The sequence below is a fragment of the Jatropha curcas genome, chromosome 10 (assembly GCF_041381405.1).
Source record: "Jatropha curcas cultivar XTBG-Jc1 chromosome 10, XTBG_Jcur_1.0, whole genome shotgun sequence".
Taxonomy (NCBI): Eukaryota; Viridiplantae; Streptophyta; class Magnoliopsida; order Malpighiales; family Euphorbiaceae; genus Jatropha; species Jatropha curcas.
Genome location: NC_143160.1, coordinates 14,537,258 through 14,553,037, shown reverse-complemented (window position 1 = coordinate 14,553,037; position 15,780 = coordinate 14,537,258). Strand labels below are relative to the sequence as shown.

The 15,780-nt window shown below is 32.7% G+C and overlaps 1 protein-coding gene and 1 long non-coding RNA gene across 4 annotated transcripts; both read left to right on the top strand.

Annotated features, from left to right (window-relative positions):
• Window positions 1-295: 295 nt before the first annotated feature.
• LOC149493165 (uncharacterized) lies at window positions 296-4,134 on the top strand. Of its 3 annotated transcripts, none has more exons than XM_089715727.1 (3): window positions 296-471; window positions 720-1,415; window positions 3,805-4,134. In XM_089715727.1, exon 2 carries the CDS (start codon window positions 808-810, stop codon window positions 1,387-1,389), a length of 582 nt encoding a protein of 193 aa, XP_089571853.1. In that variant the 5' UTR covers window positions 296-471; window positions 720-807; the 3' UTR covers window positions 1,390-1,415; window positions 3,805-4,134. The 3 variants fall into 3 exon arrangements, with proteins under 3 accessions (XP_089571853.1, XP_089571852.1, XP_089571851.1); XM_089715726.1 differs by lacking the exon at window positions 3,805-4,134 and adding an exon at window positions 2,021-2,407 and having other exon boundaries at window positions 297-471; XM_089715725.1 differs by lacking the exon at window positions 3,805-4,134 and having other exon boundaries at window positions 297-471; window positions 720-1,660.
• A 9,100-nt stretch (window positions 4,135-13,234) lies between these two features.
• Window positions 13,235-15,493, top strand: LOC149493164 (uncharacterized). The gene is made up of 3 exons (XR_016322839.1): window positions 13,235-13,712; window positions 14,379-14,444; window positions 15,160-15,493. It is a non-coding gene; the product is annotated as an uncharacterized LOC149493164 (long non-coding RNA).
• The last annotated feature ends 287 nt before the right edge of the window (window positions 15,494-15,780 follow it).

The window sequence follows — 15,780 nt, the reverse complement described above, 5'->3', positions numbered from 1 at the left end:
TTTTCTAAAGAAAATAATAAAAAGGAAAAAAAAAAGTAAAAATAGTTGAGTTTATAGTAGAGGATAATTTTGTCACTAAGCATTTCAATGGTCAATTTTATGAAATTCATTTATAAATTTCTTCAATTGTAGTAGAATTTGAATTAAACAAACCTAATTTTATAAAATTCAATTTATATAATTCAAATTTATATTTTTTTTTATTCCAAACATAATATTTTGGATTTTCAAACCAATCGGGCTGTTAATCCAAAATAAATGACACCTTAATTTTCTTCTAAATTTTAAAATGAATACGACATCGTTGGTCTCTTAAACCCTGTCTTCAACCCTCTCTTTTTGATACGGAGTCCAGTTTTTTCTCCGCATCATTGTTTTCGCCGCCTATTGCCGCTGAACTGCGCTGCCACCGTTGCCGGCGACAGAACCACGAAACAACGTCCTTCAACCTTCCTCAGCATCACCATTTAGGTTCCATCTCAAACTGTCTCTATGTTTATCTTTTTCAAGATGCATCTTATGTTTTTTTTTTTTTTTTTTTTTTTTTCCTTTTTTTTTAAATTCCTTGCGGATTTTAGGTCATTTAGTTTCTCAAGTAAGTGTTCGTGGTATTTTTAGTGGATCTGTATTGTTAATTATAATTTTATTTGTTTTATGATTAGTCTATTGATTTTTTTATTGTATGTTATTTTTTCCTGCAATTTCCATGGGGATTTCAGGTCGTATACAAGCTTTGAAAATGGGTTATGTGTAGATAGGGTTTTCGATTAAAGGAGAACATATACTTGCACTTCAGAAATATTGGAAATGAGCTTGATTTTAAGATTAAGGAATCATTTGCCAAATGGGTTTTCAACAAAACCCTTGTTTTCACCATTGGTTCCTTTCAATTTCATGAAGTCGAATGGGGCATTGTCTCGAGGTTTCTCACAACCGGCAGAAAAAAATGAGGAAGAACGTAAGCCTCCATCAGAACATGTGTCAGGGCTTGTTGATGAAATTGCAGGGCTAACGTTGACGGAAGTTGCTGATCTAACTTACGTTTTAATGAAAAAGAAGGGAATGACAGAATTGCCTGTTCTATGGATTATGAATGGTGGTGGCGGTGCTGGATTTGCCGGAATGCCAATGAAGGCATCAGCTGCAGCTTCCAAAGAGGAGAAGAAAGCTGAGAAGACTGTTTTTGAATTGAAATTGGAGTCCTATGAAGCAGCTTCAAAGATTAAGATAATCAAGGAAGTTAGGAGTTTTACTAATTTGGGTCTTAAGGAAGCCAAGGATTTGGTAGAGAAGACGCCGTCACTACTGAAAGCAGGAGTGTCAAAGGAAGAAGCTGAGAAAATAATTGAGAAGATGAAAGCAGTCGGGGCCAAAGTTGTAATGGAATAAGTCAAAGCCATTCTGAAGTATATCTGGTAACTTCCAGGAATGTTCTTAAATCTTGTCATATTTTTTTTTTTCCATTAGGCACTTCAACTTCTGCAGTATTTACCAAGTTTCAGTTGAGGATTTTGCTGGGGATTACTCTCTCACCATTTATCTGTAGGCCTATGAAGTTGTGTTGTTCAAATAGGTAAAAAATGGATCTTATAGGCATACTGCTTAAATCTTTATAGGCATGGGAATCTTAAGAACTAATTTTAATCTTTGCTTCTTTTAATTTCTTTTTCTTTTCATTATTGTTATATGAGTAGGAGAAAGACATAAAATCAATCCAGAACACTGCATACTGTTTTACTATGCTTCTGGTGTTACGAATCATCAGTATGGAGATTTACCTAATAGAAAGGGGATAGTTTCTACACACTTTTTCTTTCATCTACAATCAGCTGTTTTACCTATACTTTTAGAGTGGAGATGAAAGGATTTTCCTTTTTCTATTGTTTTTGGGTTTGCAACAATTTTGAGTTGATGACTAGTCACATATACTATGCTTTTACAATGTATCAATTTTTTGGTCAAGTTAATTTTGAGGGCAGTGATTAATGAATTTTTTTTTTACCTTGTACACAATTATAAGGTAAGTGCAATATATTAAAGGTGGAGGGTGCTCAAAAGGCAAGAGGTAGATCCAAAACAACATGAAGGGAAATTGTCTCAAAAGATTAATACTTCTTGACATTAGTGCGGAACTAGTTATGACGTGAGCATAATGGACAAAGGATTCATGTTAGTCAACCTCAGTTAGTTTGGAATTGAGGCTTAGTAGCTGTTATTGTTATTGTAATCATTTAGTGGTTGGGCTATCTTAAGCAAGTTTACATTTCTAGGCACTTGTAGTAGAGGTATTTAGACCATCCACAGTTCTAAACAATTTCTGACATATGACATGGCATCGTCATATGTGATTGTATTTGAAATATCTTCATAATATTTTCCTCATAGAAACTTGGTAAAAATAGTTCCATATGAGCTTGAACTTGCTAGTGGACTGGTGTAATCAGATGATGGATGTCCGTGGAAGGAACTTGTATTGAGATGGGCAAATCTCGTGCAATTACTTAAGTGTATGCATAAAGGCTGTGCATGACTTGCTAAGTTTTATGGTTTTACACCACTATACTGTGAACTCTTTCAGTTGTGTAGAGAAGAGAAATTCAACCTTGGACTTACTCCACTATGTGGCATATAGACTGATTAAAAATAGTGTGGCACATTTCCTAGCTAATTACACTACAGACCCTATGTGGCTGTTAATGATGGTGGTACTTTTTTTTAGTCAGCTTGTCTATTTTCTTTCCAAAAGTTTCTTTGTTTTTCTTTTTCCTATATAAAACAAATAGCTTTAATGAATTACAACTACTCTTACATGATAATGTGGATTTTGTAAATCATGGCTTCATTTATAATTGTATTTGAATTTTAAAGTAAAAAATTGGTTAACTAAACATACTTCAATTGTTTTTGGTCATTTTAAGCATGCATGGATTTTATTTTATTTGTCTGTTTGGTCTTTTATTTGTTTTTGGTTATTTTAACAAATATATGGTCATTTTAATATTCATAATTTTGAAATCCTCATTTGATTTTGTGAATTATGGAAGTTCTTAATGGATTTGGCCTATGAACTAAAAAGATTGCCATGGAGACGGGAGGTTTTGGGTTGGATTTGAATTGCCTTAATACTTTTATAGCTATGATATGGGACAGGATTACATCTTTGTGGGAAGGAACTAAAAAATAAATATCAAAATAGTTATGATTATTCAATAATATTATTATTTCAATTCAGAATTTTTAATTACTTCAACCGGATGTAAAATGATAAAATTATAGAGTAAATTGACCCCACAATAGTTGATTCTGAAAAGAAATTTTGGCCTAGTATCATATCCTTTTGGTTTATAAGGCAACCCTTTGGTTATGCGGGAATAAAATTAGGTTATGATGTGTTCATTTATTTCGCTTTAATGGTGTTGGAAATGTCAGTCAATAATTTTTCATGAAATGATGCTTGTGGTGATATCTCTACGTGCACAAGTCATCCACTTGCCTTCATATATCACACTGCTTTTAAGTGACAAGTTCTGTGTTTGATAGTTGATGGTCTCTGCCTTTTTTGTTAGCAAGATCAAACAGTTCTTTGTACAATTTACTTTTTAAAAAAATGTTGTCATTCTTTTTTCTTCTTTGGTGAAGAGTGTTCTTCTACCAACTTTGAGTGGTTGCGGTTCCCTTAGTGCACCTGCACCTTAATTTTACACCTTTAAGTTTACTTTGATACTTATTCCAATTCTAGCATCGGTATGTGGTCCGAAATAATGAAATGTAGACTTTTAACATATGTTTAACTTGCTACTGAAGTTGTCAAAACAGCATGGTAGAATGAGGAGGATCTTTATAGAACTTACATTGTAGATCAATCAGTTCTTGAAGAGAGATTGGTTGAGGACGTTTAGATTATGTCTTTGGGTGATTTATGAGGAGGAAATTTCTTGGCATTGAAATCCTAGAGCCGGTTGCTGTTGCAAATTGTCAAATTGGGTTATGAACATGGTATTGCTTAGCCGGTTACGGATCTTGGAGAAGGTTCTATGGGAGTGGTGTGATCTCCGTTGCTTAATGTTACTGATGTTATTGATTTATCTGTTATTGAACCATTTACTAATTACTGGTAAAGAAACTATTTCGTTACTCTTGATTGATTTGGATTTTGCACATATGCTATTGCTGAAGGAGACTCTCGAAGACTTATTATTATCTGAATTATGAAGCATTATATGTGGATGTTGGAATTATGACAGATGTCTAAGTTTTATTGTCCATGAATGTTAATCTGTTTATTTTTGGTATTCATTGGGCAACAAATAAAAGTGACGCTCAGCTTGCGGATTAGCTTGTATGGCTAATTGTCGGAATACATTTTGTGCCGGGCCAGAAGGCTTTGCTATTTCTTTCAACTCATAAATGTTTAAATTAAAATGGGGGCGAAAGTTAAAAGTATAAACATAAATTGAACTCATTTTTCTCAGTATTTTTCCTCCAAAAGGGCAATATTTGTAATCCTTTTTCCACATTAAGATTCACATTTGTGTGGGACAAGCAATTGTCTATAATGCAGTACTAGAGACGATCTAGTTCAGCAAAATAAAATAGCTAGCTTCGCAGGTCAGTTCAGAAGTTCAGCACAAGATAAAAATAGCTAGCTCATGCTCATAACTTAATTAAAGTCTGTAGATAGTGTTTGCGTTTCATTAACGGAAGTCTGTAGATCAGTGTTTGCATTTCATTAATGGAACTTAAAGATTCGAAACTTGTAGAAGATATTTGTTATCAAACGGTAATAGGATTTTATCAGTTTAACAGGCCATGGTCTAGCCAAAGCTAAGCCACCAAGCAATCGTAGCTTAGCATGCGCCTAAACTATAAGTCATATTCCAAAGTCAGTAGCGGATCCCGAAATATTTTTTTCGGGGTTAATATATATATTTTTTAAAAAGAAGGGTCAAAAACATAAATAAATTGAACTTTATAAATTATTCACACAAATATACATATATATATTAAATTTTTTTTAAAAAAAAGCGGGTTTAATTGACCCCTTTTTTTATACGGTGGATCCACCACTGTCCCAAACAATATAGACTATGCTAGAAAGTAATCAAATACTAGTTAAATATAAAATATTAATTACTAGTGCTTCTGAACGGTAACATATAAAGTACCTCAAGTGCTACTTTAAAAATACATTTAATTAATCCCTAATTATCTTCATTATCTTTAATTATTCTCTTGTTAACTTAAGCATCGGAGTGTTTACATATATTCCCTCCTTTAATGATGTTCCGGTCCATTGTTCTATTTCAATCATGGTCTCAATTATCTATTCATGATTATATCCATAAATTTATACCTCACTAGGTATAAAGAAGAATAAATACAAGACATATATACTTAAAAATAAACCTAATAAAACTCTATTGCATTGAACCCTGAATCAATTAATTTCACCGTGAAATGTAGATCTTACGTTATTGGAAATGAAAAAAAAAAAATGCATATGAAAAAAAGCTAAAACCGAGTTATATATAGACTAAGAACCCAAAAATTACATTTATGAAATCATATAATATGAATGAGAAGACAACCATTTAAAAAAAATTAGAGGAGGAAAACCAAATGATTAATTTTAATATAAACATCCAACTTAAAGTTTACTTAAAATCTAATTTCTAAATATAATATTCTTCTAAAGTAAAAATCTAAAATATTCTTCTAAAGAAAAAAAAAACTTCTAACTATACTATATTTAAAAAATTTCACTACATATAGTAAGTTACTAAATTTTTAAATAATTTTACAATTTAAAGCTTGAATTTCCTTATTTTACTGTGTTATTATGCTATTAATTTTTTTTTTTCAGCTATGACATAATTAATATACTTGTTAATTTGAAGAACAGATTTGAGAAAAATTGATTATGTATTTCTTATGTTTCAATGAGAACCTATACATCCTATTTATACACAAGTATCAACTTCTAAATAGGAAAAGGACAAATAAGGAAAGAACAATTTATCCTCCTAAATATCCTATACAGGGATATTCCAAATCAATTAAGTCAATACTCCCGCTCAAGTTGGTGTATAGATATTATATATGCCAACTTGCAAACCAAGTTATGGAATTTTTTTGTTATTAAGCCCTTTTGTAAGAACATTTGTGATTTGATTATCCGAAGTCACATGAGTAAGCTTTAAAAAACCTTGGATGACTTTTTCTTTTATGAAATGTTTATCAATCTCTATGTGCTTTGTTCGGTCATGTTGAATTGGAATTTGAGCAATAATAATTGCAGCCTTGTTATCACAAAACAAAGTCGAATCTTCTCCCTTCGACATTCGCAATTCTTTCATTATCTTCTTTAGCCATAATAGTTTGTAAACTCCTTGAGCCATAGATCTATATTCTGCTTTTGCACTCGAACGTGCTACTGCAATCTGTTTTTTATTCCTCCAAGTAACTAGGTTTCCTCCAACAAAGGTAAAATAACAAGAAGTTGATCTCCTATCATCTAGAGATCCAAGCCAGTTTGCATCAATAAAGGCTTCAATTTTGAGGTGGCCATGCTTAAAGAAAAGTAGACCTTTTCCAAGAGCAGACTTTAGATATCTTAAAATGCGAAAGACAGCTTCAAAATGAGAACTACTAGGATCATGCATATATTGACTAACTAGACTTACAGCATATGCTATATCAGGTCTAGTATGTGAGAGATAAATCAATCTGCCAACCAATCTTTAATATTGACCCAAGTCAACTTGTTCTCTCCTATTCTTGCTTGTAACTTGTGATTAAAATCAATTGGAGAGTCAACTAGTTTACAACCCAACATGTCAATTTCTTTCAAGAGATCTAGCATATATTTCCTTTAAGAGAGAAAGATCCATTTATCTAATCTAGCAACCTCTATACCCAAGAAGTATAAGACTTCCTAAGTCCCTAATCTTAAACTCGTGAGCCAACAACTTCTTTAATCGAGCAATCTCCTCTTTATTATCTCCAGTTACAACCATATCATCAACATAGCCAATTAGTAAAGTGATCTTATCATTATAGTGTTTGATGAACAAGGTATGATCAACATTACTTTGAGAATAGCCAAAGGAAATCATAGCCTTACTGAATCTATCAAACCATGCTCTAAGTGACTGCTTCAACCCATACAATGCTTTCTTCAATCTATAAATCTTACCTTTGGTCTTCTCATCATCCCTGGAGGAATATCCATGTACACCTCTTCTTCTAGATCACCATGCAAAAAAGCATTTTTTACATCAAACTCATGTAGGCTCCAATCCAAGTTGACTACATAGGACAACAAGACTCTAACAGTATTTATCTTTGCAACTAGAGTAAAAGTCTCCTGATAGTCCACCCCATAAGTCTAAGTAAATCCCTTGGCCAACAATCTGGCTTTTCAATTGTGCCATTTGCCTTGTGTTTTACTATGAACACCCATTTGTAGCCTATTGGTTTTTTCCCTAATGAAGGGGTAACAAGTTCCCAAATTCCATTCTTTGGCAAAGCTTTCATCTCCTTCACCATTGCTACTTTCCATTTTGGATCTCGATATGCTTCTTGCTAATTCTGTGGAACAGAAACAGAAGAAACAAACAAAATAAAGGCTCTATAGGAAGGAAATAAAGAGTCATAAGAAACATATTGGGATATAGGATGTTTGGTGCAAGTTCTAACCCCTTTTCTGAGAGCAATAGGAAGATCAACATCATCAATGATAGGTTTAGAGTTAGGAATATTAACAGAAGAAATTGCATCAGAATTAGAACAAAAGTTATAGAAGACTCACCAGGTGGTTTTTCAGGAGTTGATTGTAGAGATGACGGTTGACCAGGTGTATCATGCGTGATGGCACCAGCCTTCTCTCTTCGATTGTACCTCTTTAAATTTGGTCTATCAAGTCTACCCTTTTTTGGTTCATGCTTATTACTAGTGTTAAGATTTAAAAATTGTCTAGGAATAGATACAGACATAGGAGCTAAAGCAGCTTCCTCTTCTATCCTAATCTCCCCTTGAAGAGGAGCTGGGGAGAAATAAGTCTCAGACTCTCTAAAGGTCACATCCATACTCACAAAGTATTTTTGGGTTGGAGGATGATAACATTTATAACCCTTTTGAGTGGCAGAATAACCAACAAATATACATTTCAAAGCTCTAGGTTCTAATTTGCTTCCATGCCTATGATGAACAAACAACACAACCAAATACTTTTGGAGGAACAATATATGATGTCTTACCCTGTAAAGCTACTATACCGCTTTTAAAATTGAGTGTTTTAAGGGGCATCCTATTAATGAGATAAGCTACAGAAAGCACTACATCTCCCCAATAAGTCTTGGGAACATTCATGGTGAATAAAAGTGATATAGCTACCTCTAGTAAATGCCTATTTTTTCTTTCAGACACTCCATTTTGAGTAATAGTATTCACACAACTAGTTTGATATATGATTCCATTTGAGTCTAATTATGCCTGAAACATACTATTCATATATTCGATTCCATTATCAATTCTCAAAATTTTAACCTTCGCATCAAATTGTGTACTAATCATGTTATGAAAAAAATTTAAAGCAAGAAAAAACTTCACTTTTTGCTCGCAACAAGTAAACCCAAGTTAATCTAGTACAACAATCAATGAAGGCAACAAACCCTTTATAACTAGATAAGGAAACAGTAGAGGTAGGACCCTATACATCCAAATGAATAGTCATGAAAGGGATAAGACTTTTATTATTATAGGAAATATACGACCTCCTTGTATGTTTAGCAAGTTCACAAGCATCACATTTTAAAAACTCTAACAGACAATGATTAAAAAAATTAGGATATAATTTCTTTAGAACCGAAAAAGAAGGATGTCCTAATTGCCTATGCCATATAATTATTTCTTGACTAGCATTACCATAATTCCCAACGGTGCTCGAGGAATACTATGAGCTAAAGGATTCCAATCTTTTTCGAGAAGGTACAGGCCATCATGCAATCTACCAAAGCCAATCATTTTCCATGTTCTCAAATCATAGAAAACACAATGAGTAGGAAAAAACTCAACTTTGCAGTTGAGAGCTTTTGTAATGGCACTAATAGATAAAAGGTTTATAGGAAAACTAGGGATATGAAGGACAAAAGCTAAATTAATGATGGATGTGCACTTAATAGAACCTGTGCTAGAAATAAGTGCGAAAGAACCATCAGCAATGTGAATTAGTTTCTTTGCCAGAACAAAATGAATAGGTTGAAAATTTATTAAAAGAGCCTGTCATATGTTTGTTTGCTCTTGAATTGATAACCCATGAATCTATAACCCATGAATCATCAACAAAATTAGTAAGAAAAACCATTCTAGATTGCATAAAATTAGAAATAGTTGCAGTGGATGAAGAGTCAAGTTTTGACAAAAAAAATGTCTTAAGAATTATATCTCTTTAATAGAAAAATTCCCAACAGAAGATGCTTCAAGTTGAAGTGCAATAGGTCTAGTTGAACAAATTCTTTTGCCACCACGACCTATCCTTTTACTCTCACGACTCCTAGTCAGTCTTCCATGTAATTTCTAATATGTTTCCATGATTTTAATACCATCACTCATGATTAAATAATGATAATAAATTGGCCAAAAATTAGGAGCATACACACAATCTACTCAGCAAATAGGCAGACACAGTAGATGAAAAACAGCAGGGATAGTAGCTTAAAAAATATCGAAATAGAGATGACACTAAGAAACAGGTCACGAGTCTGGCTGGGATGTACAATATGTAGTCGCCTGAACTGGGCGAACCTGCCAGAGTATGTCCCGCCGAGAGAGGTTGTATAGAAGTGGCTTCACACGCCGACGCATGGTGGAGACACCAAAAGTTCAATTGGCACAGGAGCCCATGCTCTTCCTCGGACAGTGACCAGAATTCATCAATTGAGTCGCCAGCGGCTGAGCTTCCTCTAAAGGTAGTGGTGAACTTCAACTCGGCCAGAAAAAATCCCTAAAAGCAAGCGTGCCCTGCTGTCCAAAGAACGACACTAAAAATATTCTCAGAATGCCATTAAAACATGACCAGTTCTAATACCATGTTGATTTTAAGAACAGATTTGAGAAAAATTGATTATGTATTTCTTATGTTTCAATGAGAACCTATACGTCCTATTTATACACAAGTATCAACTTCTAAATAGGAAAAGAACAAATAAGAAAAGAGCAATATATCCTACTAAATAGCCTATACAGGGATATTCCAAATCAACTAAGTCAACAATACTACACATTACAACTTCTTCCATATATAAGTATAAGTAGTTACCTTGAAATAAGATAAGCACTTTTGCTTTTAATGCCTAGTCTAAAATAATTACACAATATAATAAGTAAAACAAATCATATCTAAACATAATAATGTATATATTCAATCAACAAATATCTAACATTATATATTAACAAAAAAAAAAAAAATTTAAACCTTACCAAGTACCACGAATCTTCAAATATGTTCAGCATTATGAACTAGTTTAAGATGTTAAGTATAAACATGTATAGATATAGCTTAATGAGGATATCATTATAATTTTAAAAATAATGCAATACTTTTTTTAAAAAAATGCAGTGGTAGAGACGATCTAGTTTAGCAAAATCAATAGCTAACTTCACAAAAATCGGTTCAAAGTTCAGCACTACAAGATAAAATTCAAGCTCAATATTGTTTTATCTCAGCGAGACAATAAGTTTAGTTACCTCATGCACATAACTTCATTAAAGTTTGTAGATCAGTGTTTGCCTTTCATTAATGCAGCCTAAAGATTCGAAACTTGTGGGAAATATTTGTTATCAAATGGTTATATAATTTGCCACTTTAACAGGCCATGGTAGGCATGGCTAGTTCAAACTTTTTAAGATGTTGAATTTGAACTGGCCTTGAATCATCGATTCTGGCATGGTTCATATGAACCTATGGTTCGGATAACGGTTTTTCGGTGATATGTATATTATTTTTTGAAAAAAAAATAATAATTCGATTCTAAGGTTATATCTTTCTTTCAAAAAAATTAATATGAGTTTAGAAAATATTGATAAATCTTATTTTAAATAACTTTTAGAATGTTCATACTAATATATAAGAAATAAAATTAATTAATTTTACAAAGTAATCAAATAAATTATCATTGTATTTTTTTCTAAATATTATTAATTAAATAAATTGTTAGAAAATTTTGAAAATGCTTCAAACAATAATTTTGAACTAAGCAAACAATTTAAAAGGAAAAAGAAATGTGAAACTCCCATTTGTATCAAACAATATAATTTTAGACTAAATATTTCACTTTTTTTACCATTTTACTTTTTTAGATCTTTAACCTTTAAGTGAAGTGTATTTAAAAAAAAAAAAATCTTAAGTAAAGCATATCATGAGGTAAAAGATTATTTAGACTTTTAGAGGTGTACAAAATAGGCTAAGTGATTATAATTTGAAAAAAAAATACAAAATTTTTTATTTGAACCGGAGCAGAACCACCGGTTTTTGCCGATTCAGTTTCAAATTTTAACATTCACATGAACCTTAACAAGCCCTTGAACTATTGGTTCCAGTTCAAAATTTTGAATCGGTGGTTATGGTCGGATTCCAATTCATCTACAGCATGATTCGGTTTAAACTAAACCAAGTAATCGCAGCTTAACATGCACCTAAGCTATAAGACAAGTCATATTCCACAATCAATATAGACTATGCCAGAAAGTAATCAAATACTAGTCAGATATTGATTACTAGTGCTCTTGGGCAGTAGCATATAAGAAGTACACTTAACTTATATATAAAGGACCTCATTTGCTACTTCAGAAGAACATTCAATCAATCCCTAATTATCTTCACTATCCTCAATTATTCTCTTATTAACTTAAGCATCAGAGTGTTCGCAAATACTCCCTCCTCTAACGATATTCTGGTGTATCATCTTGCTTCAATCGTGGTCTCAGTTCTCTGTTCATAAGCATATCCATAAATTTGGACCTCACTAGGTATCAAGAAGAATAAATATAAAACATATATACTTAAAAACAAACCTAAAAAAATTCTATTGTCATTAACTTGTAAATCAATTAATTTCACCTAGAAATATAGATCTTACTTTATTAGAAATGAAAAAACAAAAATGTAGATAAAGAAAGGTAAACCAGAGTTATATATAGATCAAGAAACCAAAAAATTACATTTATGAAATCATATAACATGAATGAGAAGGCGACCCCTTAAAAAAATGAGAGAAGGAAAACTAAATGATTAATTTTAATATAAACATCCAACTTAAAGTTTACTTATTATTATAAAATCTAACTTCTAAGTACAATAGTCTTTTAAAAAGAAAAAAGAAAACTTCTACGTATAATATTTTTAAAAAATTTCATTATATATAATAAGTCACTAAAATTTTAATACAATTCAAAGTTTCAATTTCATTATTTTATTGTGTTATTATGCTAGTAATTTTTTTTCAGCTATGACATAATTAACTATTTATCTAACATAATTAATATGCTATATAATACAACCTCCTCCATATATAAGTATAAGAATTTACCTTGAAATAACATGATCATATTTGCTTTCTAAAATAAAATAATTACTCATATAATGAGTAAAAAAAATCATATCCAAACATAATAATATATTTATTCAATCAACAAATATCTAACATTATATATTAACAAAACAAAAAGAAATTTAAACCTTACCGAATACCACAAATCTTCAAATGTGTTGAGCATTATGAACTAGTTTAGGATGTTAAGTATAAATATGTATAGATATAGCTTATTGAGGAGAGTTAAAAACAGAAAGGAATGAGAAATGACTAAGAAAAGCATAGAATGTAAGTAGGAAGTATTGTTAGAAAATATGTAGATATATAAAGCAGTTTGGGTTTCAAATATCCACAAGATAGTATACCACATATTCTTCCCACAATCATATCAAACATCTTTCTTCCTAATAATGAAACAACCCGAATTTTTTATTTTCAAAGATTTTCCAATTAAATTTAATAAACCGACAGCCTGGAAATTTATTTCAATATTTTAATGCGAACACTGTGAAAAACCGAACCGAAAACCGACTGAAAAAGCCGAAAACCAAATGAAAACCAAAGATATGGGTCGAATCGAACCGGTTCGACCCAAACCATCTAGAAAATTCCATTTTTTTTTATCTCCAGCGCTGCACCTCTACTCGTCACCCTCACCAGCGCCTCAACTCCACTCCACCGACACAGCCACTGCGCCTCCTCCTCCCTTCTTCTTCTTCTTCTTCTTCTTTCTTTCTTTCTTTCTTTCTTTCTTTCTTTTCTTTTCTTTCTTCTTCCCTGCGTCTGTCTGCGTGTGACTGGCGAGAGACAGCAGATCTATCGCGCGCCACCCAGCCCTCGCGGGCCACCTCGCCGCCACTCCACGCCGCCAGTCGCACCGCCTCACTGCTCCTTCGCGCGCCACTGCCAGTAGCTCCGCCCTCTGCCAGATTGCGCAGCGCACAACAGCAGCACAGTCTCCACCTTGTCGCGCCACCACCGTGCCCTGCTGCTCCGCCACAACAGATCGCGCCTCTGCCGCCGCTCCAGCGTGCCTCCGACCACCGACAGCCACTGCTCTCCGATCCGGCACGCGTGAAAATCCCCGATCTAGCGAAATTCGACAAAAGATTATATTTTGGGGTAATAAAATTAATGCTACTAATTTTAGTTACTTAAATTAATTTTATTATTGTAGTTAATTAATTTAGTTAATTTAATTTAGTAATTGTGAGTAGTTAAATTAAGTTAATTTAATTTTCAGTATTGATTTATAATATAAATGTTGATTCACTTAAAATCCTTTGATTAATTTGTTGAGGAATTTTGATGATAATATCATGAATGGAATGAAATGAAGAATTGAGAATTAAAGGTAATGTTGATATGGATTTTCGGATGGAGGATGAGAAAATTGAATTGATTGATTGATTGCCCGATGGATGGGCTGTGTGATTTGGAGTTATTAGATAAATTGTTGATATTTTAACAGATGGAAAATCCAATTTTTAGGGGAGATGCTGCCGAAATTTCGGTAGAAATAAAATGAATTTCGGTAGCAAATAAAATTCATTATAGAAATTTAATTATTTATAGAGAGTAGAAAATAAAAGAAAATAAAATAGATTTCAGAAGAAATAAATAAAATAGAGTTCGGTAGAGAAATAAAATTTATTATAGAAAAGAAATTAATATCGAGATTAGATTACGTAGAAAAATTAAGAGTTTAAAATAAAATTCTAAGAGTGGTAAAGAAATGCTTTATCTGATGTAGTTACTTTTGTTTTGTGTCATTCTTAAATTTCTTAGATCGCCCGGGTCCATCTAGTGCTCCTCCAGGACAGAATCAAAGCTAGAACTTCGCTCTCCATCACTGTGAGTAATAATAAATAATGCATGTCAACACTGCATTTGCATAACATTACATTTTTATATATTTACATATTGTATTTTCTCAAAAATATTATGTTATGATCACTATAATTATACTTATGCATAATTGTGCATTTGGATGAAATTGGTGTATTATGATAAATGAATTGTTTGATTATTTGTGTTGTGTATATACTGTGCTCTGTTTGTGTGGAGTTGGGATGAAGTGGGTCACCCTGGGTTTGTGAGGACGGTCGATAAATATGGATCCTGATGAACTGATGAAATTGGACCGTCGGCCGGGTAAATGGGAGATCGGCGCCCCCGTGTGCACCTGATGAATTGATGAAATGATGTTGATGATATGGAAAAGAAAAGAGAGAATGTAAAATAAAATATTGAGAGGACTGGTCAAGTGAGGATTAGACCGGTCGGCCAGATATGGGGGATTGGCTCCCCGGGTGCACATGTTTGAGAGGATGGGCTGTTTGAGAGGACGGCTCGTCGGGGGTTTAGGTGACGCCACTGACTAATTTCCACGTGATGTGATTATTTGAAGGTGATATTGTTTGTGGGTGCTGATGTAATGTCATATGGTTGACTGTTGTGTGTTCATTCAGTATAGTAGGGTGCATTTTGCTTGACTGTATGTGGTGTGTATTATTTATTATTATTCACTGAGTTGCAAAACTCACCCCCTTCTCTCCAAACCTCCCAGGTACTAGGAAGCAGTTGATCCGACTGAAGCTCTGCAATCTTCTCCGCAGAGTTATAAATGTAAACTTTATATTCTTGATATTTAATTTTGAATGTATAAATTATTCTTTTATCAGATTTTTTTTGGACTCCGCAGTTATAGGGCTGTGTATTTAAATTGGGCCTTATTGTTAGCACTACGCTATAAATTAATTATTGTGCAATTAACTGTAGGTAAACTAGTAAGCCCTTATTGTAATTATGAGTTATTGTGAATAGGCCCTGGTTAAATTTTATGTATTATTTGATATTGGGCCAGATGTTTGAAAATTTTATAAAACTTATATCTTAAGTCATATGGGCTTACTGTTTTGTTGAAATTAGGAGAATCATGTAGACAGATTGAATAATTTAGGCTTACTACGGGCCTCGGGGGCCTTAAGCTTACCTGGGCCCTAGTGCCGGTCCGGCCCACGGAAATGGGTCGTGACAAATAATAATAAAGTAATTCATTTAAAATACCATGAATTTGTTTTAATGGTTCTATCCTAAAATGACCTTAACCTCCTGGACACTCCAATTTCAAAATTTTGTTATAATTATACCCCAATTTAAGATTTAGAATTGAAAAATGAAAAAAAAA